Source organism: Mesoplodon bidens, assembly GCF_964165515.1.
Source record: "Mesoplodon bidens genome assembly, chromosome: 2".
NCBI lineage: Eukaryota > Metazoa > Chordata > Mammalia > Artiodactyla > Ziphiidae > Mesoplodon > Mesoplodon bidens.
Window position 1 is genome coordinate 132,968,148 of NC_138177.1, and position 27,350 is coordinate 132,995,497.

General features: G+C 40.9%; 1 protein-coding gene across 5 annotated transcripts in view; it reads left to right on the forward strand.

Moving 5' to 3' along the window:
• Positions 1-12,819: 12,819 nt before the first annotated feature.
• The window catches only part of DOCK7 (dedicator of cytokinesis 7), a 200,521-nt gene continuing 185,990 nt past the window's right edge, over positions 12,820-27,350 (forward strand). For all 5 annotated transcript variants that reach the window (XM_081224735.1, XM_081224736.1, XM_081224739.1 and 2 more), the window contains exon 1: positions 12,820-13,249. In XM_081224735.1, the coding sequence (XP_081080861.1) occupies positions 13,212-13,249 (38 nt within the window). In that variant the 5' untranslated portion in view covers positions 12,820-13,211. The remainder of the gene's footprint in view (positions 13,250-27,350) is intronic.

Consider the following 27,350-nt stretch of genomic DNA (forward strand, 5'->3'; position numbering starts at 1 on the left):
CCTTCTTTACTTTTCTCTTTAAAAATTTGGTTCCTGCCCTCAGCCTTTTCTTCTTTCCCTTGGTTGATGTATTTTCCCTGCTCTCATATCTCAAATAACATCTGCTTTCATACACCAAATTTCCACATAGATGCTTTGGATTCCAAAACTGGTCACTGGATATTTTTGCCTAAATGTCCTGTAAACACTTCAAACTCCATTTGTGCAAAACTGAATTCTATACTTCCTCCCTAAATTTCTTTTTCTTATACGCTCTTACTCAGTAACTACTATTCACCATCATCCACCCAGGTTTGCAAGTCAGAAACCTGTGGGTATCATCTCTGGCACCATCCTGTCCCTCACCTTCCATAGTCAATCTACATCTGAGTCAACTCTTCTCCTAATCACCTTTCAAACTGGTCCACTTCCCTTCATTTTCACTGCCAGTACCTTAGGTTCAGGTTCTTTTCTTATTTTTTTTTCTTTTTCTTTTTTAACTGAAATATATTCAACATATCACACTGTGTGAATTTAAGGTGTACAACAAGTTAATTTGATACACTTACATATTGTAATATGATTGCCATTGTAGTGATAATTAGCACCTCTATCACATTACATAATTATCCTTTCTTTTTAGTAGTTGGAGAAATTAAGTTCTAGTATCTTAGCAAGTTTGATGATTATAATATTGCTGTCTAGATTCATTGCACTGGCGTTATAACTCTAGGACTTATGTACTACTCATTGTAAGTAGGTACCATTAAACAACATCTGTCCTGTCTCCCTACTCTCTAACCCCTGGTAGCCACCATTTTCTACAAGTTTGGCTTTTTATAATTCCACATATAAGTGATATCATAGAGTACTTGTCTTTCTCTGATTTATCTCACTTAGCAGAATGTGCTCAAGTTTCATTCATATTGTTGGAAATCGCAAGATGTTCTCCTTTCTCATGGTTGAATAATATGCCATTGTAAGTATGTATGGCATTTTATTTATCCATTCATCTACCAATGGACATTTAGGTTGTTTCAATATCTTGACTATGGTAAATAATGCTGCAATGAACATGAGAGTATGTATATCTTTTCGAGTTGGTGTTTTGGTTTTCTTCAGATAAATACCCAGAAGTGGAATTACTGAATCATATGGTAGTTCTATTTTTAATTTTTTGAAGAACCTCCACAATTTTTCCCACAGTGGCTGCACCACTTTACGTTCCCACCAACCATGCACAAAATTTCCCTTTTTTCCACATCCTTGCCAGTACTTGTTATCTCTTGTCTTTTTGATAACCATTCAAATTGGTGTGAGGTAATATCTAACTGTGGTTTTAATGTGCACCCCCCTAATGATTAGTGACGTTGAGCAACTTTTCATGTATCTGTTGGCCATTGGATGACTTCTTTGGAAAAAATATCTAGTTAGTTTTTCCACCCATTTTTTAATCAGATTGTCTTTTTGTTATTGAGTTGTATGAGTTCTTTATATATTTTGGACATTAACTTCCTATCTGATATATGGTTTGTAAGTTTTTTTTCCCATTCTATAGATTGCCTTTTAATCTTGCTAATTGTTTCTTTTGCTATGCAAAAGCTTTAAAGTTTTTATTTATTTATTTATTTATTTATGGCTGCATTGGGTCTTCGTTGCTGTGCGTGGGCTTTCTCTAGTTGTGGTGAATGGGGGCTACTCTTTCATTGCAGTGCACAAGCTTCTTATTGCAGTGGTATCTCTTCTTGTGGAGCACATTCTCTAGGCGCACAGGCTCAGTAGTTGTGGCGCACGGGCTTAGTTGCTCCACGGCATGTGGGATCTTCCCAGACCAGGGCTTGAACCTGTCTCGCCTGCATTGGCAGGCAGATTCTTAACCACTGTGCCACCAGGGAAGCCCAAAAGCTTTTAAGTTGGATGTACTCCCAATTTGTTGATTTTTGCTTTTGTTGTTTGTGCTTTTGGTATCATATGCAAAAGAGTCATTTCCAAGATCAATATCAAGGAACTTCTCTACGCTTTCTTCTAGGAGCTTTACAGTATCAGGTCTTATGTTTAAGACTTTGATCCATTTCAAGTTAATTTTTGTGAGTGGTGTAGGATAGGGGTCCAATTTCTTTGCTTTGCATGTGTTTATCCAGTTTTCCCAAAACAATTTATTGAAGAGACTATTCTTTTCTCATTGGGTGCTCTTAGTTCTTTGTAGAGTATTAGTTGACCATATAACTAAGGTTGAATTCTGGGGTCTCGATTCTTTTCCATTGGTCTAGATGTCTATTTTTGTATCAGTGCCATACAGTTTTATAACTGTAGCTTTGTAGTACAGTTTGAATCAGGAAGTGTGACTGTTCTAGCTTTTTTTTTTTTCCTAATGATTGCTTTGGTTATTTGGGGTCTTTTATGGTTCCATACAAATTTTAGGATTGTTTTTTTCTATTCCTGTGAAGAATGCCACTGGTATTTTGATGGGGGTTGTATTGAGTCTATAGAGGGCTTTGGGGATCAGGTCCTTTTTTTTCTTACATTGTATGATAGAAAGCTGCTAATTGTCCCCCAGGAAATTCATTCTCCCCTTTGTTTATGATAATAAACCCTTGTTTTTTTAACTGTGCTCATGGCCTCACAGAATAAAAACTATATTTCCTAGCTATCCTTGCAGATAGGCAATGGTCATGTGTTTAAATTCTGGCTAATGGGATATGAGCTGAAGTAATGTGGAACTTCCAGGTCATAAACTTAAAGGGAAACGTATCCTCTTCTCCATTTTACTATATCTCAGGCTGTAAGGTGTATGTGGTAGTGGTAAACCATCTTGGAACATGCAAATGAGGACAACACCTGACAGTCCATGTCCTGGAACTGTTCTACAGCCCTGGGTTGCTTATGCCCTAAGTGAGGAAAAAACTTTTATCTTGTGCAAACCCCTGTAATTTGGGTTTCTGTTACAGTAACCAGATCTATAGAGTGATACCCTTGGATGAGTACAACAGTGTTCTGATTTGTCTACCTGTCCCCACTTTTAACTTCTCTTTAATCTGTTTTCTTCACTAAAGTTGGAGTAATCATTGTAATAGAATTTAAATTTGGTCAGATTTTTTCCTGCCATTTTCTACTTCCTATGCCATCTCTTTCAGTGTGTACTTTATTATATTCCTTAGCCTGGCACACCAAACTCTACATAATCTGGCCTCTGCTTTATCTCTCCAGTCTTACCTCTTATCATTCCCTGCCTTGTGTGCCAAGCTCAAATCACATAGACCCATTTGCATCTTCACAGAATAAGCCAAGCTCTCATACCCAGTGCACCTGTACATGCTGTTTACTCTGCCTGGAATGCCCATTCCCCATCCTCACTAGTTTCTCTGCCTGGCTAGTTTCTATTTGTCCTTTAGAATTCATGTCTTCTCCTCTTGGAAGTTTTTCTTGCCCACACAAGAATTGGTTATAGCCCCCTCTTATGTATTCCCAAAGTATTCTGTGCATACTTTTATCAAAGAACTGCCTGTTTGTCTATTATCTCCACACCCCTCCCCTACCAATATCCTGGAGAGCAAGGATGATTTTCTCATTAATAGTGTATCATTATGCCCTAGGACAAACCCTGGCACACAGTAGCACTCAAAAGATAGTTATTCAGTTAGTGAATAAAAGGCAGTGAATGAATGGATACCATGGAGTCATGAAAATAGCATTTAAATGGAATATAGAGACCTGAGTTTTGTACCTGGTTCTGCCACTACCTGGATGGTTTTAGTTGAAATCATTTCACTCCACTTCACTTGAGCTAGATAAGCTCTCAGGTTTCTTCCAGGTTTATGATTTACAAATACATTATACAGGGAAAAGTAAAAATATACAAACTTTTAGAGCTGACAACCTTAAGGGGCTGGCTAGGTAATTCTTGTTCGAAAAAATGTACCTTGAAAAAATATGCCAAATAAAAGTGAGCTTTTATAGCAGTATTTAAGTTCTTTCTACTTACAGCTTTCAAACTATTTTTGTAGAACCAATTATTTTCACAAAATCTTTCAGAAATATCTATTGTAATCTGTTTGAGATGCAGAGAATGTGAAATTCAGTGATATTAGGTAACATATTTGAGCTAGCAGCAGAGACAGAAGCAGAATCTGATTCAAAATTGTCTTGATAGAATATCCCACCTATTGTAAAAAACTGTGTGATATTATAGAGCTAAACCAGTAAAGAAAGCAGTGAAAAAAATTTTCTTTTTATTATTTATCTATCTATCTATTTATTTATTTATTTTTGGCTGTGTTGGGTCTTTGTTGCTGTGCGCGGGCTTTCTCTAGTTGTGGCGAGTGGGGGCTACTCTTCGTTGTGATGTGCAGGCTTCTCACTGCGGTGGCCTCTCTTGTTGCAGAGCATGAGCTCTAGGCGTGAGGGCTTCAGAATTTGCGGCTCACGGGCTCAGTAGTTGCAGCTCGCGGGCTCTAGGGCACAGGCTCAGTAGTTGTGGCGCATGGGCTTAATTGCTTCGTGGCATGTGGGATCCTCCTGGACCAGGGATAGGACCCGTGTCCCCTGCATTGGCAGTCGGATTCTTAACCACTGTGCCACCTGGGAAGTCCCGAAAGCAGTGAACTTTAAACTAAGTTACACATAGATTAAAATAGCAAATACCAAAACTAAGGTGCTAGATGACATTCTATTTCAGAATCACATAATTATGGGGTTAGGCAGCATTCTTAAGAGGTAATCGTCTATCTTTAAGCGAGGCTACACCTAGTAGTCCCCAAACAGAGGAAGTTATGCAATTCTTTGAAATATTTGGAAAAAGCATATTCCACAACTCTTTTTCATACTTGTCCCAGTGCCACGTGATACTGATAACAGAAAATTTACTACCCTAACAATTATCTAGAACTGAACCTGTTCTAGCAATGACCCCATACATCCATGATTCCCATCCTTTCCTGGTTGTGGTAGGCAGAATTCTAAGATGGCCCCCCAGATTCCTGCCCCTGGTATACATGTTTTGTATAAGCCTTCCCCAAGCATGTGGGCAGGACTTGTGGATACGAGATAGGCATTCATTTGATAGGTTATATTATGTGATGAATGTATGACAATGGTCACCTTTGGTTATACAGTGATTGAAAATGAATATACCAGCATTACATGGTTATATTTAGTGAGAAAATGGAATGGTATCTGAAGGTAGCTCCCTCAATTTCCCTTATTTCTACCTCTACAATGCTGCATGATCTTCCATCCTTTTCTTCCCTCCCCAGGTAGCAAACGAAAGGTACCTCTTTATCTCAAGGTTATCAAGTGTCTCTTTCAGAATTTCAATTGTTCTCTCTCCTCTTAGTCATTCCCCACAGCCTACAACACATAGGATCTGACAGAACCTTTCCATGACTCCAACTCTTGAACTTTGGTGCTTCTCCTTCCTTTCTGTGTCAGACCTGCTTGTTCCAGATCTACCCTACTGTTCCTAAAGAACATTGGCCTCATCTGGGCCCAGATCCAGATCAATAATCTCCATCAGGTTTCAGATCCTAGCCCAGAGACATGAAATAAGAATGGCACAATAGGGTACCACTGATATTGGTTTCAAGCTGGCCCTTGCCCCAATGTTTCCTCTACTTGCTTTATTTCTTTAACCCCTAGCTTCTTAGGCCTTTTAGTCTGGCTACATGATAGATTCATTCTCTGAGCTTTCAACTCTCTTTCTATCTTCTCTAATCAGCGGGTTGTCTTCTCTCTTCTGATATCATACTAATTTGGGACTTTTATCTTTTCTTTCTTTCAGCTTAAAAAGAATGAGGTAATGAATCCCCATGCTCCCATCACCCAGCTTCAGCAATTACCAACGTAAGCCCACATTGGATTATCATTTTTGTGTGTGTGGTAAAAAGTACATAACATTAAATTTACCACCTTAATCATTTTTAAGTATAAAGTTCAATAGTATATTCACATTGTTGTACAACAGATCTCTGAAACTCTTTCATCTTTTAATTCTGAAACTCTGTACCTACTAAACATCAATCATGTTGGATTATTTTTAAAGCAAATTCCAGATCTTATATCAGTTCTTTAATAAACATTTCAGAATGTATCTTAAGGGAATAAAAGATCCCCCCACCCCACTTCTTTTTGTACAACCGCAAAACCCTTATCGCACTTAAATCAAGGTTTCAACAGGAAACAGAGGATACACTCAAATAAGATAACTTTAAGAGGGTTTATTTAAAGGTTGTGGGTATAGGGGAACCACAAGGTATAGTACAGTAACCTAGGGTAAGTGACTGAGTTGGTACCGCCTCCAGACCCATAAGGATATGGGGAGGGAGTGGTTACCAGAACCTGGAAAAAGAAAGAATCTATAAAGTGGGCTACACTGAGAAAAGCAATGACCTTAGGTCAAGAGACACAGTAGGGTGATCTTGCAGGGAGGGAGACAGGGAAATGATACCCTGACATTACTCTCCTCCCTCTCTCTCTTCTTTTGCTAGTAGTTTTCACTGGCCTCGTCCATCTAATGGCTAAAGGGCATGGGAGCCCTAGTGGTATAATCCATAGAGTCCAGCCTTCTGGAGCAGAGAGTAGGGTGGAGAGTGGCTCTGGAGGAACAAAGGGAAGATACCCAGAAAATAATAATTCTTAATATCACTTAATATATTTATGTGAACCATTCTGGCAAATTATTGAAACTGGGAAGGGGATTGTGGGAGCCCACTGAATTTATAGCCGGTTGGTCAGAAGCACAGGTGGTAACCTATGACTTGCAGCTGTCATCTTAGGTGGGGGTAATCTTGCAGGATTGAGCTCTTAACTTGTGGGGTCTATGCAAAACCCAGGTAGGTTGTGTCAGAACTGAAATGAACTATAGACACCCAGTTGGTGTTTGGAGAGTTGGAGAATTGGTTGGTGTGGGGAAAAAAACTCCACATATTTGGTGTCAGTGTTGTGAATAAAATCAGCTCAAGATGTAATTCACATTCCATACAATGCACCCATTTAAAGTGTAAAATTTACATAGATTTTAGTATATTTACAGAGCTGTACAACCATCACAATTAATTATAGAACATTTTAATCACCCCCAAAAGAAACATTAAAGCCATTAGCAGTCATTCTTCATTCTCCCTTTCTCTCAGCCCCCGGGAAGAACTAATCTACTTTCTGTCTCTATGGCTTTGTCTATTCCACACGTTTCATATAACTTGTGACCTTCTGTGTCTGGCTTCTCTCACTTAGCATAATGTTTTCAAGATCCATCCATATCGTAGCATGTATCAGTACTTTATTTAATTTTATTGTCAAATAATATTCCATTGTATGGATATACCACATTTTATCCATTCGTCAGTTGATTGGCATTTGGGTTGTTTCCACTTTTTGGCTATTGTGAACGATGCTGCTATAAACATTTCATGTGCAAGTTTTTGTGTGGACATATGTCTTCATTTCTCCTGGGTATATACCTAAGAATGGAATTTCTGGGTCACATGGCGACTCTGTATTTAAACATGTTGAGGACCCGCTAGACCGTTTTCCAGAGCAGCTGCACCATTTTACATTCCCATCAGCAGTCTAAGGGGGTTCCAATTTCTCCACATCCTCATCAACACTTGTTATATCTGTCTTTTTGATGCTAGTCATCCTAATGGGTGTGAAGTGATATTTCTCTGTAGTTTTGATTTGCAGTTCCCTGATCACTAATGATGTTGAACACTTTATTCATACGTGTATTGGCCATCTGCATATCTTCTTTGGAGAAACGACTATTCAAATCATTTCCTCATTTTAAAATTAGGTTATTTGTCTTTTTATTATTGATATATGAGTCGTTTATATATTCTAGACAGAAGTCTCTTATGAGACAAATGATTTGCAAAAATTTTCTCCCATTCTTTGGTTTGTTTTTTCATTTCCTTGATGGTGGTGTCTTTTGAAGCACAAAAATTGTTAATTTTGATGATGTCCAATTCACCTTTTGTTGCTTGTGCTTTTATTCTGTTTTTAATCTTTTAAAAATTCCTTGCTACTTATTTCTTGAAGGAACCAGGTCATCACGTCCTGTATAATTTACCATATTCTCAATTTTGCTAATTGCAACCCTAGGGTATTACTTAACATGTTCCCCCAACCCCTATATTTTCTATAGGCTCATAATTAGATTCAGAGGCTTGATCAGATTTGGGTTTAAACTTCTGACAGAAATATTTCATAGGTGGTACTGTATACATCCTAAACTCCTCTTTACCTCACATGAGGAGGAATACAGTGACTGATTGAATTCTTTGTGATGTTAAGATTAATCAGTGGGTTCTGTTCTTATTGGCCTAACCCAACCATTTAAAATTCTCCAACAGGCTCTTATTTAATGGTTTATCAGCTATAATATTTGGGTCAGTGCTGTCCAATAGAACTTTCTATGGTGATGGAAATGTTCTATCTGTACACTGTCCAATATGGTAGCCTCTAATCACATGTGGCTATTGAGTACTTGAAATATGCCTAGTATAACTGAAAAATGACTCACATTTTAATTAACTTAAATGTAAATGGTTACATGTGACAAGTGGTTGATGGATAGTACAGGTCTAGATTCAGTATTTCACCAGAGGCTACACTACCTCTGCATTTGTTAGCTCAAATTCTTCTAAAATAACTTCCCCTCATCAAATATGACTACCTTGGAATACAGCTCATTCAGAAAAGGCATAACTTGGGCTTGTTTTTCAAGTGGGCACTGAGCCTACATTTCAGGCCATTTTGATTGGGGTAGCCTGGCCTTTGGGCCCTTCCCAACTAAAGAACTATGAGGGGCATACATTCTGTTTTAGGAGGATTGTTACTGTAGTCTCTGTGTCACTTGCAGGGGGTCGGTAATAGAAACTATTGGCACTTCATACTTCTTCCCCACAGCTCATCTCTGATTTTAGCTGCAGCTGTGGTGGACAGTTATGCACACGGACGGCTTCCTACCTGAAGCACCTACCATATCGCTCAGCTTTTTGCAGCATGGAGTGTGGGAGTAGTTAATGTCCCGAGGATCAGCCTTCAACCAAGGGTAGCTAAATACTCAACCTCACAGGGCCAATTCTGAAGTGCATACTAAACAGTTCTCCAGAGGGTGGCAGGCAGGATTAAGCTTTGTTGCCCACTGTGCTAACACTCAATAATGCCCCCATTACCAGCTTTCTCTCCTCTAGTCCACTCTCTGTACTCCCTCTCTCCAGCTTCTAGGATCTCTTCCCTAATAAACTGCCTGCTTTCAAGTTGTGTCTCAAGCTCTGCTTTGGGGGAAATGTAAATTAGGGCAGGATCTCAAAATACTTTAGTCTATGGCATTAATTCACTCAGAAATATTTACTGAGTGATTATAATGGATCGGGCAGTGTATTAGATACTGAAAATACGATGGTGAACATGAGATCAAGTGTGATGGCGTACATGGATAAATGGGCAATAATTGAATAATGTATCAAGCATTATAACAGGATAAACATGGGTGCTATTAGTTGTGAAGCGTGGCCAGGTTTAGGATCCCTGAATTGTCCCTTGCAAAAATCCCATTTGCTAGGTAGTAGGGGAGAGTGAATGACAGAGGACAAGGCAGCCAAAGCATCCCTAGCTTGGACTTTGTGCCCAACTCCCAGGCTTCAGTTTGGGACTGAGGTAAGCCTAAGTGGCATGGTCGAGTCCTCCCTTCGTCCAGGCCACTACTTTGGCCCTCCTAGAGCCTTCATTGGAGGGAGCCCCATGTTGCTCTTACTGCATGAATCCAGTGGTGCTTCATAAAAGCTCAAGCCTGAAAAAAGGAAGCACTCCCTACCCACCCCCCCACTCCAAAAATCCCCAAAGAGAATACATTCTGCCCGCAAAGCCAGAATTTTATTCTTACGACACAAAAACTGCCCGTTTGTACTGTGGCCTTAGAACCTTGACCTTGCCACAACCATTACCCTCCTTAGTGCTATATTAAAGGTGGAAACTTGAGCCCAATAAAACTTAAAATGTGAAACGAATGTGACTTTCCTCCCTTTCTTCTTTTTTCCTGCTGTATCCCTAAGTCTTCTGCTTGAAGGACTTTAGAACACTGTGTACATCTAGTGAAAAAAGTGTCCTGAGGCTTTCTCACCTAAAACTATTTTGAGGCTATTCAGCCAAGTTGGTCCTGGCCCTTAGTAATTCCTTTGCCAGTATCTTTCTATCAGTGGGGAACTTGGGTTCTGAATCCCAGTCAACGGCTGGGCCATTGGTGCTCCCAGAGTTCCAATGAGCCTTTCCACAAAGTTTTAACTGGGTTAAACATGGAGTTAAACTCCATCCAGTTTTCTCCACCTCATATGAAATGAACATCTTGTCTTCACCTGATGCTGAGAACTGATACTCTCTAGAACTTATACATAGCTTTTGAATTTTTCCTGTTTTAGCACTAATTTTTCCTGTTTGCTAATGACAGGAAAACCCAACTCAAATTAGCTTAAGCAAAAACAAAAACAAAACAAAACAAGGCACCCCTCCCCCTAGCACATAATCAATTCATGTAACTGCAAAGTCCAAGGCTCAAGTAATGTTATAAGGAGTCTTTTTCCACCTTTTGCTCTCCTCTCTGCTGTGTTTGGCTTCACTCACAGGCAGGCCTTCTTCAAATGGAGGCCACTAGTACAGCAAATGCAATTTTTACTTTTGATTGGGCCCAACAGTCTTGGCTTGACTCATGTGCCTACCCCTAAACCAGTCACAGAAGCCAGGGGAATGTGCTGCTCGGCTTGGCCAGGCCTAGGCCACATGCTCATCCTTGAAACTGGGCTGCGGGAATTTGCTCCATGGAAGTGTGGTGATTGTGACTGGTGGATTGAGACCTGTGTGTTTGTGTGTGTGTGTGTGCTGTATGTGCGGGTGTGCACACACACACACAGGGGGTAGTGTGGGGAGCATGGATGCTGGTCAGCCAAAACAATTCCCCTCTCAGTCCCTCTGTTGAGCTCCACACATATCCCTGAGACTGGACTCCTGTGGGACATGGATACCTCCCACACTGGACTTGTCTGTGACGTCAGCTGCTCCCCAGAGGCGGGGACCACCATTCTTGCTTGAAGGGTTCCCCAGACTCTGTCTAGCCTGCTTACAGCTTGTCCTCTTCTTGCTCTAAATGTTCCCACCAAGCTGCACAGTGCATGCAATGTCCTTTCAGACACTTTGGCAACTAGTGAGTCATGTACACAAAGAACCATTCAAAGCAAAATGTGGTCATTTCTCTGAGAGAGTAGTGAAAAGATGTTTGGAGAGCAGAGATAAAGGCATATAACATCTGGCTGGGAGAATGAGAGCAGACAAACGATTCAGTGACTATCAAGCACCCAGGACAAGCTTAAGGGTAGGATGAATAATGATAATAACAGTGATAATAATAACAGCAGCTAATATGTATAGTACTTAACCATATGCCAGGCCCTGTTCTAAGAACTGTGTGTGAATTAACTCAATGAACCCTCATAATACTCTTTCAAGTAGGTACAATTATTACCCTGTTTTAGAGTTGAGGTTAAGTGACTTGCTCCAGGTCACACAGTAAGGAGGTGGCAGCATATGACTGGGTTTCTATCATGGAGGGTCTTAAAGGCCAGCATACAGTGTTAGCCTTGACTTGTAGTTCTCTGAGTAGCTGTTTCATGTTTCCCAATGGACTCAAACTTCCTGAGAACAGCACTTTGTACTACACTTGGGGAGAAGCTACGTATGTACCTCTTTGAATAGACCACCTTTACTGGAGTGAGCATTGTTAAACAAAATAAATGAAGTCTTCCACAGTGGTTAGAGCACTGTGGATCTGACAGGAAGTTATGGATCTGACTAATTGAGGCTTTCACCTCTGACTCAATGTGTGACTCTGGGCAAATGAACTAACAGCTCCATGCTTCTGACTTTCCAACTGTAAAAAAGAGGAAAAGAAGTATCCAACATACTTCACAAGGACACAGCAAGACCATAAATAAACAAACAAACAAATAAATAAATAAATACACATATTAAATTCTTGCAACACTTAAGAGAAAGGTACTAAAGAAACCAAGGTATTTTTCTTAGTTTCACCGTAACATCAGTAATCAGCAAATATGCATTAGGAGCCAAACACATTAGACACTATGCGATTACAACAGAAAAATGAAACATGATTTCTGCTAGTCCCTGTTTTATAGGATTTGATGGGCAAGATCAGTTTGATTGGTAAATATACAGATTACTTAACAGAATATCAAAATGGTAAAGTACATTAGCGCTCATCTGGTTCAACATATATATATGAAAAATGAGATTCAAAAGGGATATGTAATAGTCTCAGGAAGAGTGTTACTAACGGGGAAACACGTGTCTTCAAAGAAAAAGCCTGGGCTCAGGGTCTGAACTTCCGTTGAAGAGGTTACCATCTGTGTGACCCGGGGCCAGTCGCTTAGTTTCTCCGAACCAAATTCCTTTCCTCTAAAATGAAGATAATGATTTACTTCCAAGAGCTGTTGTGAAGATTAAGTAAAATTATGCATGCCTGTAAAACTTTAATCCAGTGCCTGGCTTAGCACCCCAAGTCAACTATTATTATCGTTACCTCTGCAGGAGAAAGCTCTATTCTGGCTCTTTTTCTGTAAGAAAAAACATTCCTTCTCCAGTCAGACCCCATTCACAAGGTCACAGCAGAACAGAAAGTGCTTTCAACTACACGGAGATGGGTGCTGCAGGAACTTGGACCCAGCCATCCCGGGCGGCAGAGCACAGCCGCCTTGGCAAAGCCCATCTTCCATTTCCTTCCGTTCCTTTTCGGGAGAGCCAGGCTCCCCCCCCCCCCCCCGCCCCATACGCTCGGTTATCTTATTCTCTTGCTTCGCCAGGTCGCTGGCCCCTGTCTGGCTTCTCTTTGCGTCCTCTCGGTCATGCGGGCCCCGCAGCAGCCGGGAGGCCAGAGCCTGCGGCTCGCTCCCTCCACGCCCCAGTCTTCCTCTTCGCTTCCGCGGGCCGCAGCTGCGTTCCGAAGCCAGGGTTCCCGAGGGGATTGACGCGCTGGGGGGGGGAGGAGCGGTTTCTTGCTGCGCGCCTCTCAGGAGCATTACGGCCAGGCTCGTTCCCGGCTCCGGCCGCCAGCCCCAGCCTCCCGGGTCCGGAGCGGGGACTGGCGGAGGCGGCGAGGGAGGGAGCGCGAGTGAGGAGGCACGCGCCCGCCCGTCCGCGCCCAGACCGCCGCAGCCGCCTTAGCAGCCATGGCCGAGCGCCGCGCCTTTGCCCAGAAGATCAGCAGGTAAATCTGGGGCGTGGGGCGCGCCGCCGCAGCCGGGGGAAGAGTCGGAGAGTCCTCCCGGCCCGGGCCTAGGAGGCGGGTGGGTGTGGCGACGCGGACGCCGGGATCCCGCGGCCTGGTCGGCGGCTGGGCGGAGGGGGCTCGCGGGGGCCGCGGGGGCGGCTCGCGGCGGACGCGGTGGCTGCCGAGGCCTGGTGCCGCCCTCCGAACCCGGCCGTTAGCCCGTGCCTCGTCCGGGGGTGCTGAGAGCCCCGCACGCCCGTGCGCCCGCCTCCGCCGGCTCCTCGGGCCTCCGGGCCTGGAGTTCAAGGCGGCTTACTGAAGGGCGGGCGGGGGAAGCTTGTCTGCCGGCCGCTCGGCGCTTCCCAAATTCTTTGTGTCCCCACCCCCGGGCTGGCCGGGGCCCTTTCCCTCTCCCCGCCCACCCCCGTTGCCCCTCAGGAGGGTGCGGGGGTCCGCCCTCGTCTCCACCCCAACAAAAGATTCGGCGCGCGGCGGGCTCCCGGCCGGTGCGAGGCCGCCCCTCCTTCAAGCCTCTCACCCTTCCCAGAAATCTGACAGGAATCCTCTTTGCAGCCAGGGGTCCAATTCAGAGTGGGCTCGTGCACCCAGAATCGAAAACGTACGGCCTAAATGAAAAGTTGAGAGCTTGTGGTCTGCACCTTCGGTGTCCAGCTGCCCGATCTGACGAATTGTAGGCTGGAGCTTGATCCTAGTAGCGTGTGAATGTAAACTGCGCCTGTGTTTCTCATAGCTCCAGAGAAAGATGGATGATAGGCAGTGTTCTTTATACACCGGCCCTTTGACTCGTGTTTTAGGAGTCTAGCAGTGAGCAAGCGATCACAGTTGAGGTTTCTGAGCTTTTTACCCACTTGTAGTGGGGAGGTTGCCACCTTTCTCCCCCCTAAAAAATTGAATTACGGTGGAGGATTCTAATATTTGTAGACTTTCATTGTGGAATATATCAGTGTGTATGACACTAGACATGTTTTGTTTAATAAGACCCTATTTCTGTTAATCTGAAGTCCCAAGAGAAGAAACATTCGAATGTATTACTTTTTCGACAGTTGTATTTCTGTGACTCTGGATCTTTTTAGTTTGCTGATATTTATTAAAGATTTTTGGACCTACCAAACAAGTCGTTTCTTAACTGCTTGAACTTCCATAGTGTTACTCTATTTTGACACTTTTTCATTTAAAACTAACATCTGTTTCATTTAAGCTTTGTGCTTTTTTTTTCTTTCGAGCCTTAAAACACATATTTTATTTTCTCCTTAAGAGACAAAAGAGCAAGTGCTTAAGAGCATAAGCTCAGACTGTGACCACGGGCTTAAATCCTGACGATTATTTTCTAAGTTGGCACCTTGGCCAAATTGTTTAAGTTCTCTTAAGCTTTACTTGTTTGGAAAATGGGTAAAAAAAACCCGGTACCCAGCTCATAGAGTTGTTGTGAACATTAAACGGAATAATTTGTGTAAAGGGTTTAGTACAGTGTATGGCCTTTACTAGCTATCATGGAACACTTAACAATAATTAGTATAACCTAGGGAGCTGTGATAGACTTAATAGGAAATTATTACTTTTGTTCTTTTAAAAATTTTTTTTTGTAAAATAACTTGGTTTTGTTTCTGTAGGCAGTGCCATTTAAAAGTAGATGTATTACTTGACATGCATGCTTAGTATTAATTTCTTTTAAATAGAACCAAAAGCTTATCTCTGAGAACATTGTGCCGATCAAGAAAGTGCACATAAGGGAGTTAGGTGTGAAATACATACAATGTCTGTTCTCCATTCATGGAATTTGTTCTCAGATAGGGCATGACAAAACACAAGAAAAAAAGATAACCAGTTTTGCAAAACAACAAAACAATTCAAATTAGTATAGCCGTGTAAAGTTATAAAAGTAAGTAAGGCAATGGAAATGAAGAGACATGCATTGACTGGAGAGATACTTAGGAGGTAGGCATGGCAGTGATTGATGATTGCTTGGATAAGGAAGGTGAGGAAGATTGAAGAGTCTGGGAGAACGTCCAAGTTTCTGACTTGTGCAACCACGATGGAGGCAGTTGTTGAGATAAGGGAGGACAGGAGGAAGAATGGGTGTGAGGGTGGGAAATGAGGTGGGATGGAGATGATGATTCAGTTTTGGACATGTTGATTTTGAGGTGCTCATGGAGCATTGAAAGAGAAGGGTCTATGAGGCTGTTTGTACAGGTTTAAGGTGCAGAAGAGAGATTGGGTTGGAGATCTAGATTTGGGAGTCATCAGCAAGTAGATTGTACTTAAAGCCAGAGGAGTAGATGAGATAGTTGAGGAGGAATGCACAGGCTTAATCTGGAGGGAAGACCAAGGACAGAACTGCTATAGATGATGAATTATTATCTGCTTATTGTGAATGAAAGGTACTTTCCGCCAAGATACCAAATATGGCAGAATAATATCTCTGAATAAATTCTTTTTTTTTTTTGCGGTACGCGGGCCCCTCACTGTTGTGGCCTCTCCCGTTGCGGAGCACAGGCTCCGGACGCGCAGGCTCAGTTGCCGTGGCTCACGGGCCCAGCCGCTCCGCGGCATGTGGGATCTTCCCGGACCGGGGCAGGAACCCGCGTCCCCTGCATCAGCAGGAGGACTCTCAACCACTGCGCCACCAGGGAAGCCCTGAATAAATTCTTGTTCTGCTTCTTAGTTTCCTACTGGGGGAAGTATAGCACAACTCTGGAGACAGACTGCCTGGTTTGACACCCTAGCACTGCCCCCCATTGTGTAAACTTGAGTGAGTTACTTCCTCTCACTTTTGCCTCATTTTCCCTGTCTATAAAATGGGGTTAATAGTAGAACTCACCTTATAGGATTGTTGTAAGGGTTAAATAAATCCATACGCATAAAATGCTTATGACAGTGCTTTTTAGATAATAAGTACACAGTAAGTATCACTATTTTTTTTATTATTACAGGATTTATAATATGGCCTAAGACTATTATTTGGAAGTAATAATCCTTTTTATGATATACCTGTATGAACTTTGTTGCTCTGTGAAAAACCTGTTGCTACTGGAAAACTTATTCTTCTTTTTTAAAGCTTTATGATTTTTCAGAAACCTTTACTTTGAAAAGAATTATACTGATCTCTTTTCTGGTTCAGTTGTTTCCTAGCCCTTTGCATTTAGTGCTGTTATTTTTTGAGGCTGTGATTTGGTGATTTTTTCAAAGCTCTTTATTCTGCATCACTGATTGTGCCACTAACCTTGGCTCATCATAGAAAAGCTGACTTCATGTCAAGTATTGCCTCTTGTCTGTTCTCCCTACATTTATGTATGTATGTATGGCTGCATTGGATCTTTGCTGCTCTGTGTGGGCTTTCTCTAGTTGTGGTGAGCAGGGGCTGTTCTTTGTTGCGGTGCACAGGCTTTTCATTGCGGTGGCTTCTCTTGGTGTAGAGCACAGGCTCTAGGCGCACGGGCTTCAGTAGTTGTGGCACATGGGCTTAGTTGCTCCGTGACATGTGGGATCTTCCCGGACCAGGGATCGAACTCATGTTCCCTGCATTGGCAGGCGGATTCTTAACTACTGAGCCACCAGGGAAGTCCCTGTTCTCCCTACTTTTTGAGGACAAGGCATATGCCTTGTTAACCTTTGTAATCACTCCCTAGTGTATAATAGGTACAATTTATGGAATGTTGATTGTAGATAAATGATCTAGGATTTTGTTTGGATTATTTTGTCCTATCACTTGATATTCAGCTGTAATGAAGAACATTTGTGTATACTTAAAACACTTTTTACCACATTCTCATCTTCATAACCCAGAGGGCAGAAGGACATAGTAAAGAAGGTAGGCTCTAGGTCACATCACCCAGGTTGAAATTCTACCTATACCAAATAATAGCTGTGTAATTCTGGGCAGTTGATCTAACCTCTTTGTCTTGGTTTGCTCATCAGTAAAGTGGAGCTAAAAACCTCTGTAGGGTTAACTTGAGGATTAAATGAGATAATACATGTAAAACACTTAGAACTGTGCCTGAAACATAATAAGCATTCAAAAAATGTTAGCTGCTGCTATTATTCCTATATTATTTACTGTTATTTGTTTATTTTTATTGGGGTATAGTTGTTTTAAAACGTTGTGTTACTTTCTACTGTACAGTGAAGTAGAGTTCCCTGTGCTATACAGCGGGTTCTTATTAGTTATCTATTTTATACATATTAGTGTATATATGTCAATTCTAATCTCCCAGTTCATCCCACCCCACCCCACCCCACCCCACCTACTTTCCCCCCTTGGTGTCCATACGTTTGTTCTCTACATCTGTGTCTCTATTTCTGCCTTGCAGACCGGTTCATCTGTACCATTTTTCTAGGTTCCACATATATGTGTTAACATACGATATTTGTTTTTCTCTTTCTGACTTACTTCACCCTGTATGACAGTCTCTAGGTCCATCCACGTCTCTGCAAATGACCCAGTTTCGTTCCTTTTTGTGGCTGAGTAATATTCCATTGTATATATGTATCATATCTTCTTTATCCATTCCTCTGTTGATGAACATTTAGGTTGCTTCCATGTCCTGGCTATTGTAAATAGTGCTGCAATGAAGATTGGGGTGCATGTGTCTTTTTGAATTATGGTTACTTACTGTTATTTATTACTCCCATAATCCAGATGCAGAACTGAGGCCTACTGAGAATGAGATTATTTGCCTTAATTGAGGCTCAAACCCTAGTCCTCTGATTTCAGATCTTAAATTATTATTATTCGACTGTATTTTCTTTCTGCAAAATATTTTCTTCTGTGGTAGTTCTAGATTTTCTAACAGCGCTGCTATTAGTATACCAAAAGTTACCCTTGTTTTCTTAATCTTTGTTAATTTTGTATCATTTTGCTGACTAAGAAGCAGAATTTAATGAAAGGCTTTCATCAGATCTTTATTTCTGAGGAAAATCTTACATGAGTAGGATTTCCTGGGTATGGGCTTATTTATAACCTCAATTATTTTTAGTCTTGAATCTGTTCATAACTGGCAGAATAAACTCAATCTTTTTTTTTTTTTTTTTTTTTGTGGTACGCGGGCCTCTCACTGTTGTGGCCTCTCCTGTTGCGGAGCACAGGCTCTGGATGCGCAGGCTCAGCGGCCATGGCTCACGGGCCAAGCCGCTCCGCGGCATGTGGGATCTTCCCGGACCGGGGCACGAACCCGTGTCCCCTGCATCGGCAGGCAGGCTCTCAACCACTGCGCCACCAGGGAAGCCCATAAACTCAATCTTTTAATCTACTTTGTTCAATTCATAATCTCACTCCTGATCAAAGTAAGTCCTTTCCACATAGTATCAGCTATTTCAGTGCTGCCTGTTTCATCACTTTGGACACATATACCACTTCCCTGACCTTCTGTTTTACTCATCTCACTAACTGTTAATGCTGAATGTCTAACCTATTTCTTGCTCCTGAGCTGCAGAGTCGTGTTGGAGGGAGACTAGAATAGTCCAGAGTTGATCTTTAAAAAAAAAAAAAATTATTTTTTTATTTATTTGGTTGTGTCGGGTCTTAGTTGCGGCAGGCGGGCTCTTCAGTTGCAGCAGGCGGGCTCCATAGTTGCGGCACGTGGGCTCCTCAGTTGTGGTATGCAAACTCTTAGTTGTGGCATGCATGTGGGATCTAGTTCCCTGACCAGGGTTGGAACCCAGGTCCCCTGCATTGGGAGTGCAGAGTCTCATCCACTGTGCCACCAGGGAAGTCCCCAGAGTTGATCTTTTATTAATTAATGTCTTATCATTTGAAATGAGGTTTATTCCAAATAATTTCTCTTATTTATCATCTTTGTTTCCCTACCCCATCTTTTACTGAAAAGTTTGGGACCATACCACATGAGTCCTTCATTTTAACCTCAGCATATGACTGTCCCAATATATCGTTCAACCATCTTTCTCTTGAGCCTGAAGGGTGTCTTGTACCTAAAACTTACCTGTTTTATTGTACTTTGAATCCCATACCTTGCCACCTCCTCCCAACCTTGATCTCACAATTTTCCCTTTCCTTTCTAGCATCTTCAATCTATTCTTTTTTATGGATGTTTCCCTTAAGCCATAAGACTTATCCTGCCTTTCTCATCATAAAACAAAGAACCATCGAGTCTTCTGGCATTTCTGGCTGCCAACCAATCATTTCTTTTTCTTTTATAGTCAGCTTTCTCACATGTATGTGGTATAATCACCAGTACTTCCTGCCTGTTCTCTTTCTCATCAATCCTGGGGCCATATGGCAGTGCTTACTATGCTACCTTATGTGTACTTGGATTATAGAACTCTTGAGAATTAGGAACATTTGACTTTTTTCTTTTGTTCATCACTGATTTCATGAGGTACAGTTTTTTTTTTCTTTTTCTTTTTAAACTTGCTCATGCTTGCCCTCCTTTCCCCTTTCCCCCTATTTTATACTGCTTTTCAGAGCTCTTTGAGGGCTGGTCTAGGTCTGTTTATCTCCAGTGCTTAGCACAGAAACTTGTGTAAACTGGACGCATAAGAAGTGTAGGAATGAACGCCACCCTGCCACCTTGGAGCATCTTTCATTGCCTCACAACAAGGTCATGGCTGATCTAGTCCCTTCCTCCTCTAATTACAAATGAAGTCTCCCTAAAACACAGCTTTTATCATGGCATTCTTATGTTCAAAAATATAAATATAGTGGCTTCTTATGGGGTTAAATCCAAACTCCTGCTTGCACTTTCAAGTCATCTATAATCTGGTCCTTCTCTTGTTGCTTATTCTCTAGCTTACATTTTGGACTAGTCAGTCTGGTGTTTTCACTTTACCCCCACAAATGCTCTGCTCATTTCCATCTCTATAACTGTTCTGTTGGTTTTTTTTCTTTTTTATATATCCTGCCTCTCCTTTTCTAAATCTTACCCTTTGCTTCAGAGTACTCCAAGCTGCTGTCCTGACATTTGGGATAACCATTTCCTTGCTTTTCTTTATTTTTACTACCTGTGAATGCATCCCTAAGCAATATAATTTTTTATTTTTGAATTCATTTAAATAGAATCATACTGTATGTTTGCATGCTTTTCTGTCTTACTTCTTTTGCTCAAAATTATATCTGTCAGATTCAGCCATGATGTTACAAGCAGTTGAAGTTCATTCGTTTTCATTGCTTTATATTATTTCATTGTATAAATATACCACAATTTTCCATTCTACAGTAGATGGACATTTGGGTTGTTTCCAGTTTTTAACTATTAGAAACAGTGTTGTTATGAGCATTCCTATATGTATATTCTGGTACATATGTTCATGAGTTTTTCTATGGTATGCTCAGGTGTGGAATTGCTGGGTTTTTATTGCTTGTCCTAACAGTTTTATTTATCATCAAGCTTATTAGGCTATGCCAAACTGTTTTCTAAGATAGTTGTGGAAATTTACACTCCCACAATGTTGCTTTACATGGTTACCATCACTTGGTATTGCCAACTTTTTCATTTTGCCAATCTGATGGATGCCTGATGCTATCTTATTGTAAAAGTTTTAGTACATATTTACTTGATAACTAATGAGATTGAGCCCTGTTTTGTATGTTTATTGACCATTTGAATTTATTCTTTTGTAAATTACCTAATTAGTTTGCCATTTTCCTTCCTTGTTTTTTCCCTTTGGATTGTCTTTTTCATATTGATTTGTGTGAGTACTTTATATGTATTCAGTAGATTAATCATTTATTGATTATATGTTTTGCAAATATCTTTTCCTACACTGTGGTTTGTTTTTTAATCCTTTTTATAGAGTCTTTTACTTTTTTTTTGGGGGGGCTGCACGTTGTGGCCTGTGGGATCTTAGTTCCCTGACCAGGGATCGAACCTGGGCCTCCTGCAGTGGAAACATGGAGTCTTAACCACTGGGCAGCCAGGGAAGTCCAAAATGGAGTCTTTTGAAAACTAAGTTTTAATGCAGTATATCAGTTTTTTTTTTTTTTTTTAACATTTGGTATTTTGGGGGTCTTGTTTAAGAAATATTTTATTCTCTGAGGTCATTAAGATATTCATCTGATTTATAATAAACTTTGTAATTACCTCCTTTGTGTTTAGGTTTATATTCCACCTGGACTTGATATGTGTATGGTGTGAAATTTTAATTTTTTCAGAATGGATTCTCCTTTCCCCATTGATCTGTCCTGCCATGTCTATAATAGATGTGTGTGTCCTTATTTGTGGGTTTTTTTATGGGCTCTCTATTTTGTCCCAGTGGTCTGGTTATACATCTTTTCACTAATTATAAACAATTTTCATTATAATAAGTTTTGGAATTTGATAGACTATCTCCTCCCACCTTAAAAAAAAAGTGTCTTAGCTGCTCTTAGCTTTTTGAATTTCCATGTATATTTTAGAATCTACCAAAAACAAACAAACAAAAAACTCCCAAATCCTATTAGAATTTGATTGGGATTGCATTGAATCTGTACATCAATTTGGGGGAGAAATGACATTCTTATAATCCTGATTCATGGTTGTGGTGTATCTCTCCATTTATTTAGGTCTTTGTATCACACAATGAAATGTTGTAGTTTTCTCTGTAAGGTTCTTGCATATCTTTTGTTAGATTTATCCCTAGGTATATAATAATTTTGTATCAGCTATATACCTTGTTAAACTCTTGTTAAATCTAAGAATGTATCTGTGGATTCCTTTGTATTTTCTTTTTCTTTTTAAAAAAATTTTTACCAAAGTTTAATAATAGTCCTTGATTCTTCAAAATGGGCACAGGCTTTTCAACTCTGGACAGTCCTCAGGTTACACAATAGTTTTGTGGGACTGATTTCAACCAGAACTGTTATGCTTTCTCAGGAAAACACAGGGTCAGTCTTTTTCAGGAGACCTTATATTCCAGCTCCATACTTGAGAAACTCCTGGTACAGGACAGACTGAACAAAGCTGAGGGGGAAGATCAGGCTGCAGTCAACCTACTTACTCTCCTGTGGCCTTTATATTTTCCACGTAGACAGCCGTATCATCTGAAAATCAAGAATTTTTGTTTTATCTTTTCCAAACCTTGTAACTGATTAATTGTTTTGTGTTGGTCTGCAGGCTATTACCTTGCATTATTGTACAGATTTTTACTACCATTTCTACTCAACATTGTGTTAATATTGAGCATCCTCATTTTGTTCATAATCTCAAAGGGAAAGCTTTCTGTGTTTCACTTAATATTAAGCCTGGTGATTACTGTAGGTTTTTTGTAGGTACTCTTTTAGGCTGGGTTCCCTGGAAAATAGAGACTGAAACAAGGATTAATAGTTGAGGCTTGGACTTCCCTGGTAGCACAGTGGTTAGGAATCCACCTGCCAATGCAGGGGACACGGGTTCGAACCCTGGTCTGGGAAGATCCCACAGGCCGCGGAGCAACTAAGCCAATGTGCCACAACTACTCAGCCTGTGCTCTAGAGCCCATGAGTCACAACTACTGAAGCCCGTGTGCTGCAACTACTGAGCGCGCATGCTGCAACTACTGAAGCCTGAGCGCCTAGAGCCCATGCTTCACAACAAGAGAAACCACCACAATGAGAAGCCCATGCACTGCAACGAAGAGTGGCCCCCGCTCGCCGCAACTAGAGAAAGCCCGTGAACAGCAACGAAGACCCAACGCAGCCAAAGAAAAAAAGTTGAGTTTTTTTCTGGGAGGCATAATCCCAGGGCATTAAAGAGAAGAGGGAAGTGAAGAAAAGGATGGGAAACAATGTAAGGTGATACCTTATCTCGTTGGCCACTGCTTCACAAAGAGCTAAAGAGAGATCGTTTGCCAGGTGTGCATGCTTGGCCACACAGGATATCTTTAGACAGAGGAACAGTTCCTTAGATGTGTAGATGGGACTGTGAAAGAAGAGGAAGTTTATCTACCTGCTTTTCTCCTGCATCCTGTTTTCCATTAGTCAATTCAGTCTCCACAGAGAGTTAGTTCCCTTTAGTTTCTGGGATGCATCTTTTGGACCCCTTTGGCAACCGCTTGAGATGTCTCTTCTTTTTCAGTGGCCTTTTACAGAAGAGACTTTTTGGTTGCAAGTGACAGAAACTCAAATCAGATTAATTTGCACATATCAAAAGTGCTGACTCATGTAACTGAGTACATTGGGTCCAGGGATACAGGTGATATTAGTAGGCCTCTTATCTTCATGTTTTGGCTAGATTTTCCACAAAATTGTAACAAAATGGTTACAATGAGAATTGACAGCCCCAGGCTGGAATCCTACAAGTTTAGTTGTGGCAGAAAAGATCCAGGAACTCAGTTATTGGTCTGGCTTGGATCACATGTCCTTCCTTGAACCAATTACTGTGTTTAGGGATATAGGGGATTCTGGCCAGTCCTGGGTCATATGTCCTCTATGGTTTGGGGGAGAGATGTGATGGTCAGCAACACCCAATCTCAAGGAATGAGTTGCTTATCAAAAAGGAGTTTCTAACCAAAAGAAGGAGGGTCAGAGTGCTGGTCCCCAAAACAACTGATATTCTTTAAAATTAGTCATTTGAAGTTGTGTAGCATCCCTATAATCATTTAAATATATAGCTGTATAGTCAGCTCTACTACCTGCTAAAATTTAAATGTAACTGGTGAAATACAAAAAACAAACAAAACCAGGGTAACCTGATGCCAGCTGTGGATCCCGTCTCTTAACTTTAAGTTTAGCTCTCACCTTAATGCCAACTCAGAGCCTCCCAAAGAGGTCTACTTGGTTCTTGTTTTTTGGCTTTCCCATGCTTCTTTCTGCACCTGCACTCCTGCATCATCATGAGGTGTTCCATGTTTGTCCTGTGACACCAGAAAACTGAACTCCTTCACTCATATCAGCCTTTTAATGATTTTCATAAACTTTGCTAAAGATACAGGGATGGTGGTAAGGAGCCTCAGAGTCCAAAACTTTCTTAGTGACTCCACTCCAACTCTCCTCTTTTTCCTGTCACCATCATTCTTTCTCTGACTATAAGCAATTTCTTACCCTTATCTTCACAGAGTAGTTCCAACCATATCCAAGCTCTTTCTGTTTTTTAAAAAGACAACTTTATAGAGGTATACTTTACATACCGTACAGTTAATTCATTTTAAGTGTACCATTCAGTGATTTTTAGGAAATTTATAAAGTTGTGAAACCATCATCTACAATCCTGTTTTAGAGCATTTTCGTCCCCTCCCAGAACCCCTTGTGCCAGTTTGTAGTCACTCCCTAGTTCCACCCCAAGCCCCAGGCAACCACTATATACTTTGTCTGTCTCTCTTTCTCTAGATTTGCCTTTTCTGAACATAGCATATAAAAGGAATCATACAATATGTGGCCTTTTGTGTCTGGCTTCCTTCACTTAGCATAACATTTCAAGGTTTGTCAAGTAGTAGCATGTATCAGTACTTGTGAAGTGGCATTTCATTATGGTTTTGATTTGCATTTCCCTAATGATTAGTGATGTTTTTCTTGTGCTTATTAACCATTTACATATCTATTTACATATCTAGCTATATTGGTGAACTATCTATTAAAATCTTTTGCTCATTTTAAAATTAGATTATTTATCTTGTTTTTGAGTTGTAAGAGTTCTTTATATGTTTTAGATACAGGTCCTTTATTAGATATATGATTTGCAAATATTTTCTCCCTGTCTGGTTTGCTTTTTTATTTTCTTAATGGTGAATTTTTTTTTTTACATCTTTATTGGAGTATAATTGCTTTACAATGGTGTGTTAGTTTCTGCTTTATAACAAAGTGAAAAAATATGGAACGCTTCACGAATTTGCATGTCATCCTTGCGCAGGGGCCATGCTAATCTTCTCTGTATCGTCCCAATTTTAGTATATGTGCTGCTGAAGCGAGCACTTAATGGTGAATTTTGAAGCACAAAGATTTACATTTTGATGAAGTCCAATTTATTAATTTTTTTTCTTTCTATGGATCATGATTTTGGTGTTGTTATCTAAGACTCTGCTTAATTCATACTCAAGATTTCCTTCTCTGTTTTCTTCTAGAAGTTTTTATAGTTTTAGCTCTTTTGGTTTATGATCCATTTTGCATTAATTTTTGTGCATGGTGTGAGAAGGGGTCTAAGTTCATCTTTTGTATATGAATGTTCAGTTGATGTAACACTCTTTGTTGAAAAGACTGTCTTCTTCTCATTGAATTACCTTGATACCTTGTTAAAAATCATTGATCTGAGGGCTTCCTTGGTGGTGCAGTGGTTGAGAGTCCGCCTGCCGATGCAGGGGACACGGCTTCGTGACCCGGTCTGGGAAGATCCCACATGCCGCGGAGCGGCTGGGCCCGTGAGCCATGGCCGCTGAGCTTGTGCGTCCGGAGCCTGTGCTCCGCAACGGGAGAGGCCACAACAGTGAGAGGCCTGTGCACTGCAAAAAAAAAAAAAAGAAAAAAAAATCATTGATCTGTATGTTTGTCCTTACAGTATCAAACTGTTCTGATTACTCTCATTTTACAGTAAAATTTGATAGCTGGAAGTGTAAGTCCTTCAACTTTTTTCTTCTTTTTCAAAATTGTTTTGCCTATTCTGGATTTTTTCCTTTTCTGTAAACATTTTAGGATCAATATCAACATGAATTTTACCAATTTCTGCAAATATTCTTTTGGGGTTTTGACAGGGATTACATTCAATCTGTAGATTAGTTTGGGGAGAATTGCCATCGACAATATTAAGTCGTCAAATCCATGAACACAGGGCTTCCCTGGTGGCGCAGTGGTTAAGAATCCACCTGCCAGTGCAGGGGACATGAGTTTGATCCCTGGTCCAGGAAGATCCCACGTGCCGCAGAGCAGCTAAGTCCATGCGCCAGAACTACTGAGCCTGCACTCTAGAGCCTGTGAGCCACAACTACTGAGCCTGCGTGCCACAACTACTGAAACTCATGCGCCTAGAGCCCATGCTCCGCAACTGGAGAAAAGCCCATGCGTGGCATTGAAGACCCAACGCAGCCAAAAAAAATAAATAAATTAAATAAATAAATTTAAAAAAAATCCATGAACACACTGTCTCTTCATTTATTTTGAGCTTTTTTGATTCCTCTTAGTAAAGTTTTAAAGTTTTCAGTGTGCAAGTCTTATACTTTTTTTTTTTTTTTTTTTTTTTTTTTTTCTGTATGTGGGCCTCTCACTGTTGTGGCCTCTCCCGTTGCAGAGCATAGGCTCCGGACACACAGGCTCAGCGGCCGTGGCTCACGGGCCCAGCGGCTCTGCGGCATGTGGGATCTTCCCGGACCAGGGCACGAACCCGTGTCCCCTGCATCGGCAGGCGGACTGTCAACCACTGCGCCACCAGGGAAGCCCGAGTCTTATACTTTTGTTAAATCTATTTCTAAGTATTTTATTGTTTTTGATGTTATCATGAATGGAATTAAAGAATTATTTTTGGTTTGTTGCTAGTTTATAGAAATACAATTGATTTTTGAATATTGAATTTGTATCTTCTGACCTTCCTGAACTCATTTATTAGTTCTAATAATTTTTGGTGGATTCCTTAAGATTTTCTGCCTACAGGATATATTGTCTGTGAGTAAAGATAGTTTTATTTCTTCCTTTCCAATCTTAGTGCCTTTAATTTATTCCCTTTCCTTCCCTCCTTCCCTCCCTCCTTTCCTCCCTTTCCTTTCTTCCTCCTTCCCTCCCTTTCCTTCCCCCCTCTCTTCCTTCTTTCCATTTTTCCTTCCTTCCTTCCCATATTCCACTGGCTGGATCCTGCAGCGCAGTGCTGAATAGAAGTGGTGAGAGTACACATCCTTGCTTTCTTTCCCATCTAAGGAAGAAAGCATTTCACCATTAAGTATGATGTTATCTGTAGGCAGATGCTGTAGGAAAGGGAAGGAGGGGACGAAAATTTGAGAAGTATTTAAGACTTAGGATGAACAGAGTTTAGCAACTAATTGTATACAGTTTATACCAGGATATAATTTGTATGTTTGTGGGTAAGGAGATTCTGGCTTTTTTTTTATGAAGTAGAGTGGAGTTAAGGATATATTTATTTCCTTTAGGGAGGATTGACTTTTTACAGTAGAGGTTTTTTTCCTTTCAGTTTTCTTTTTAATTGCCAATTTCAGATCAGTGTTAATTTTTTCAAATGCTAAATTTAAAAATCTT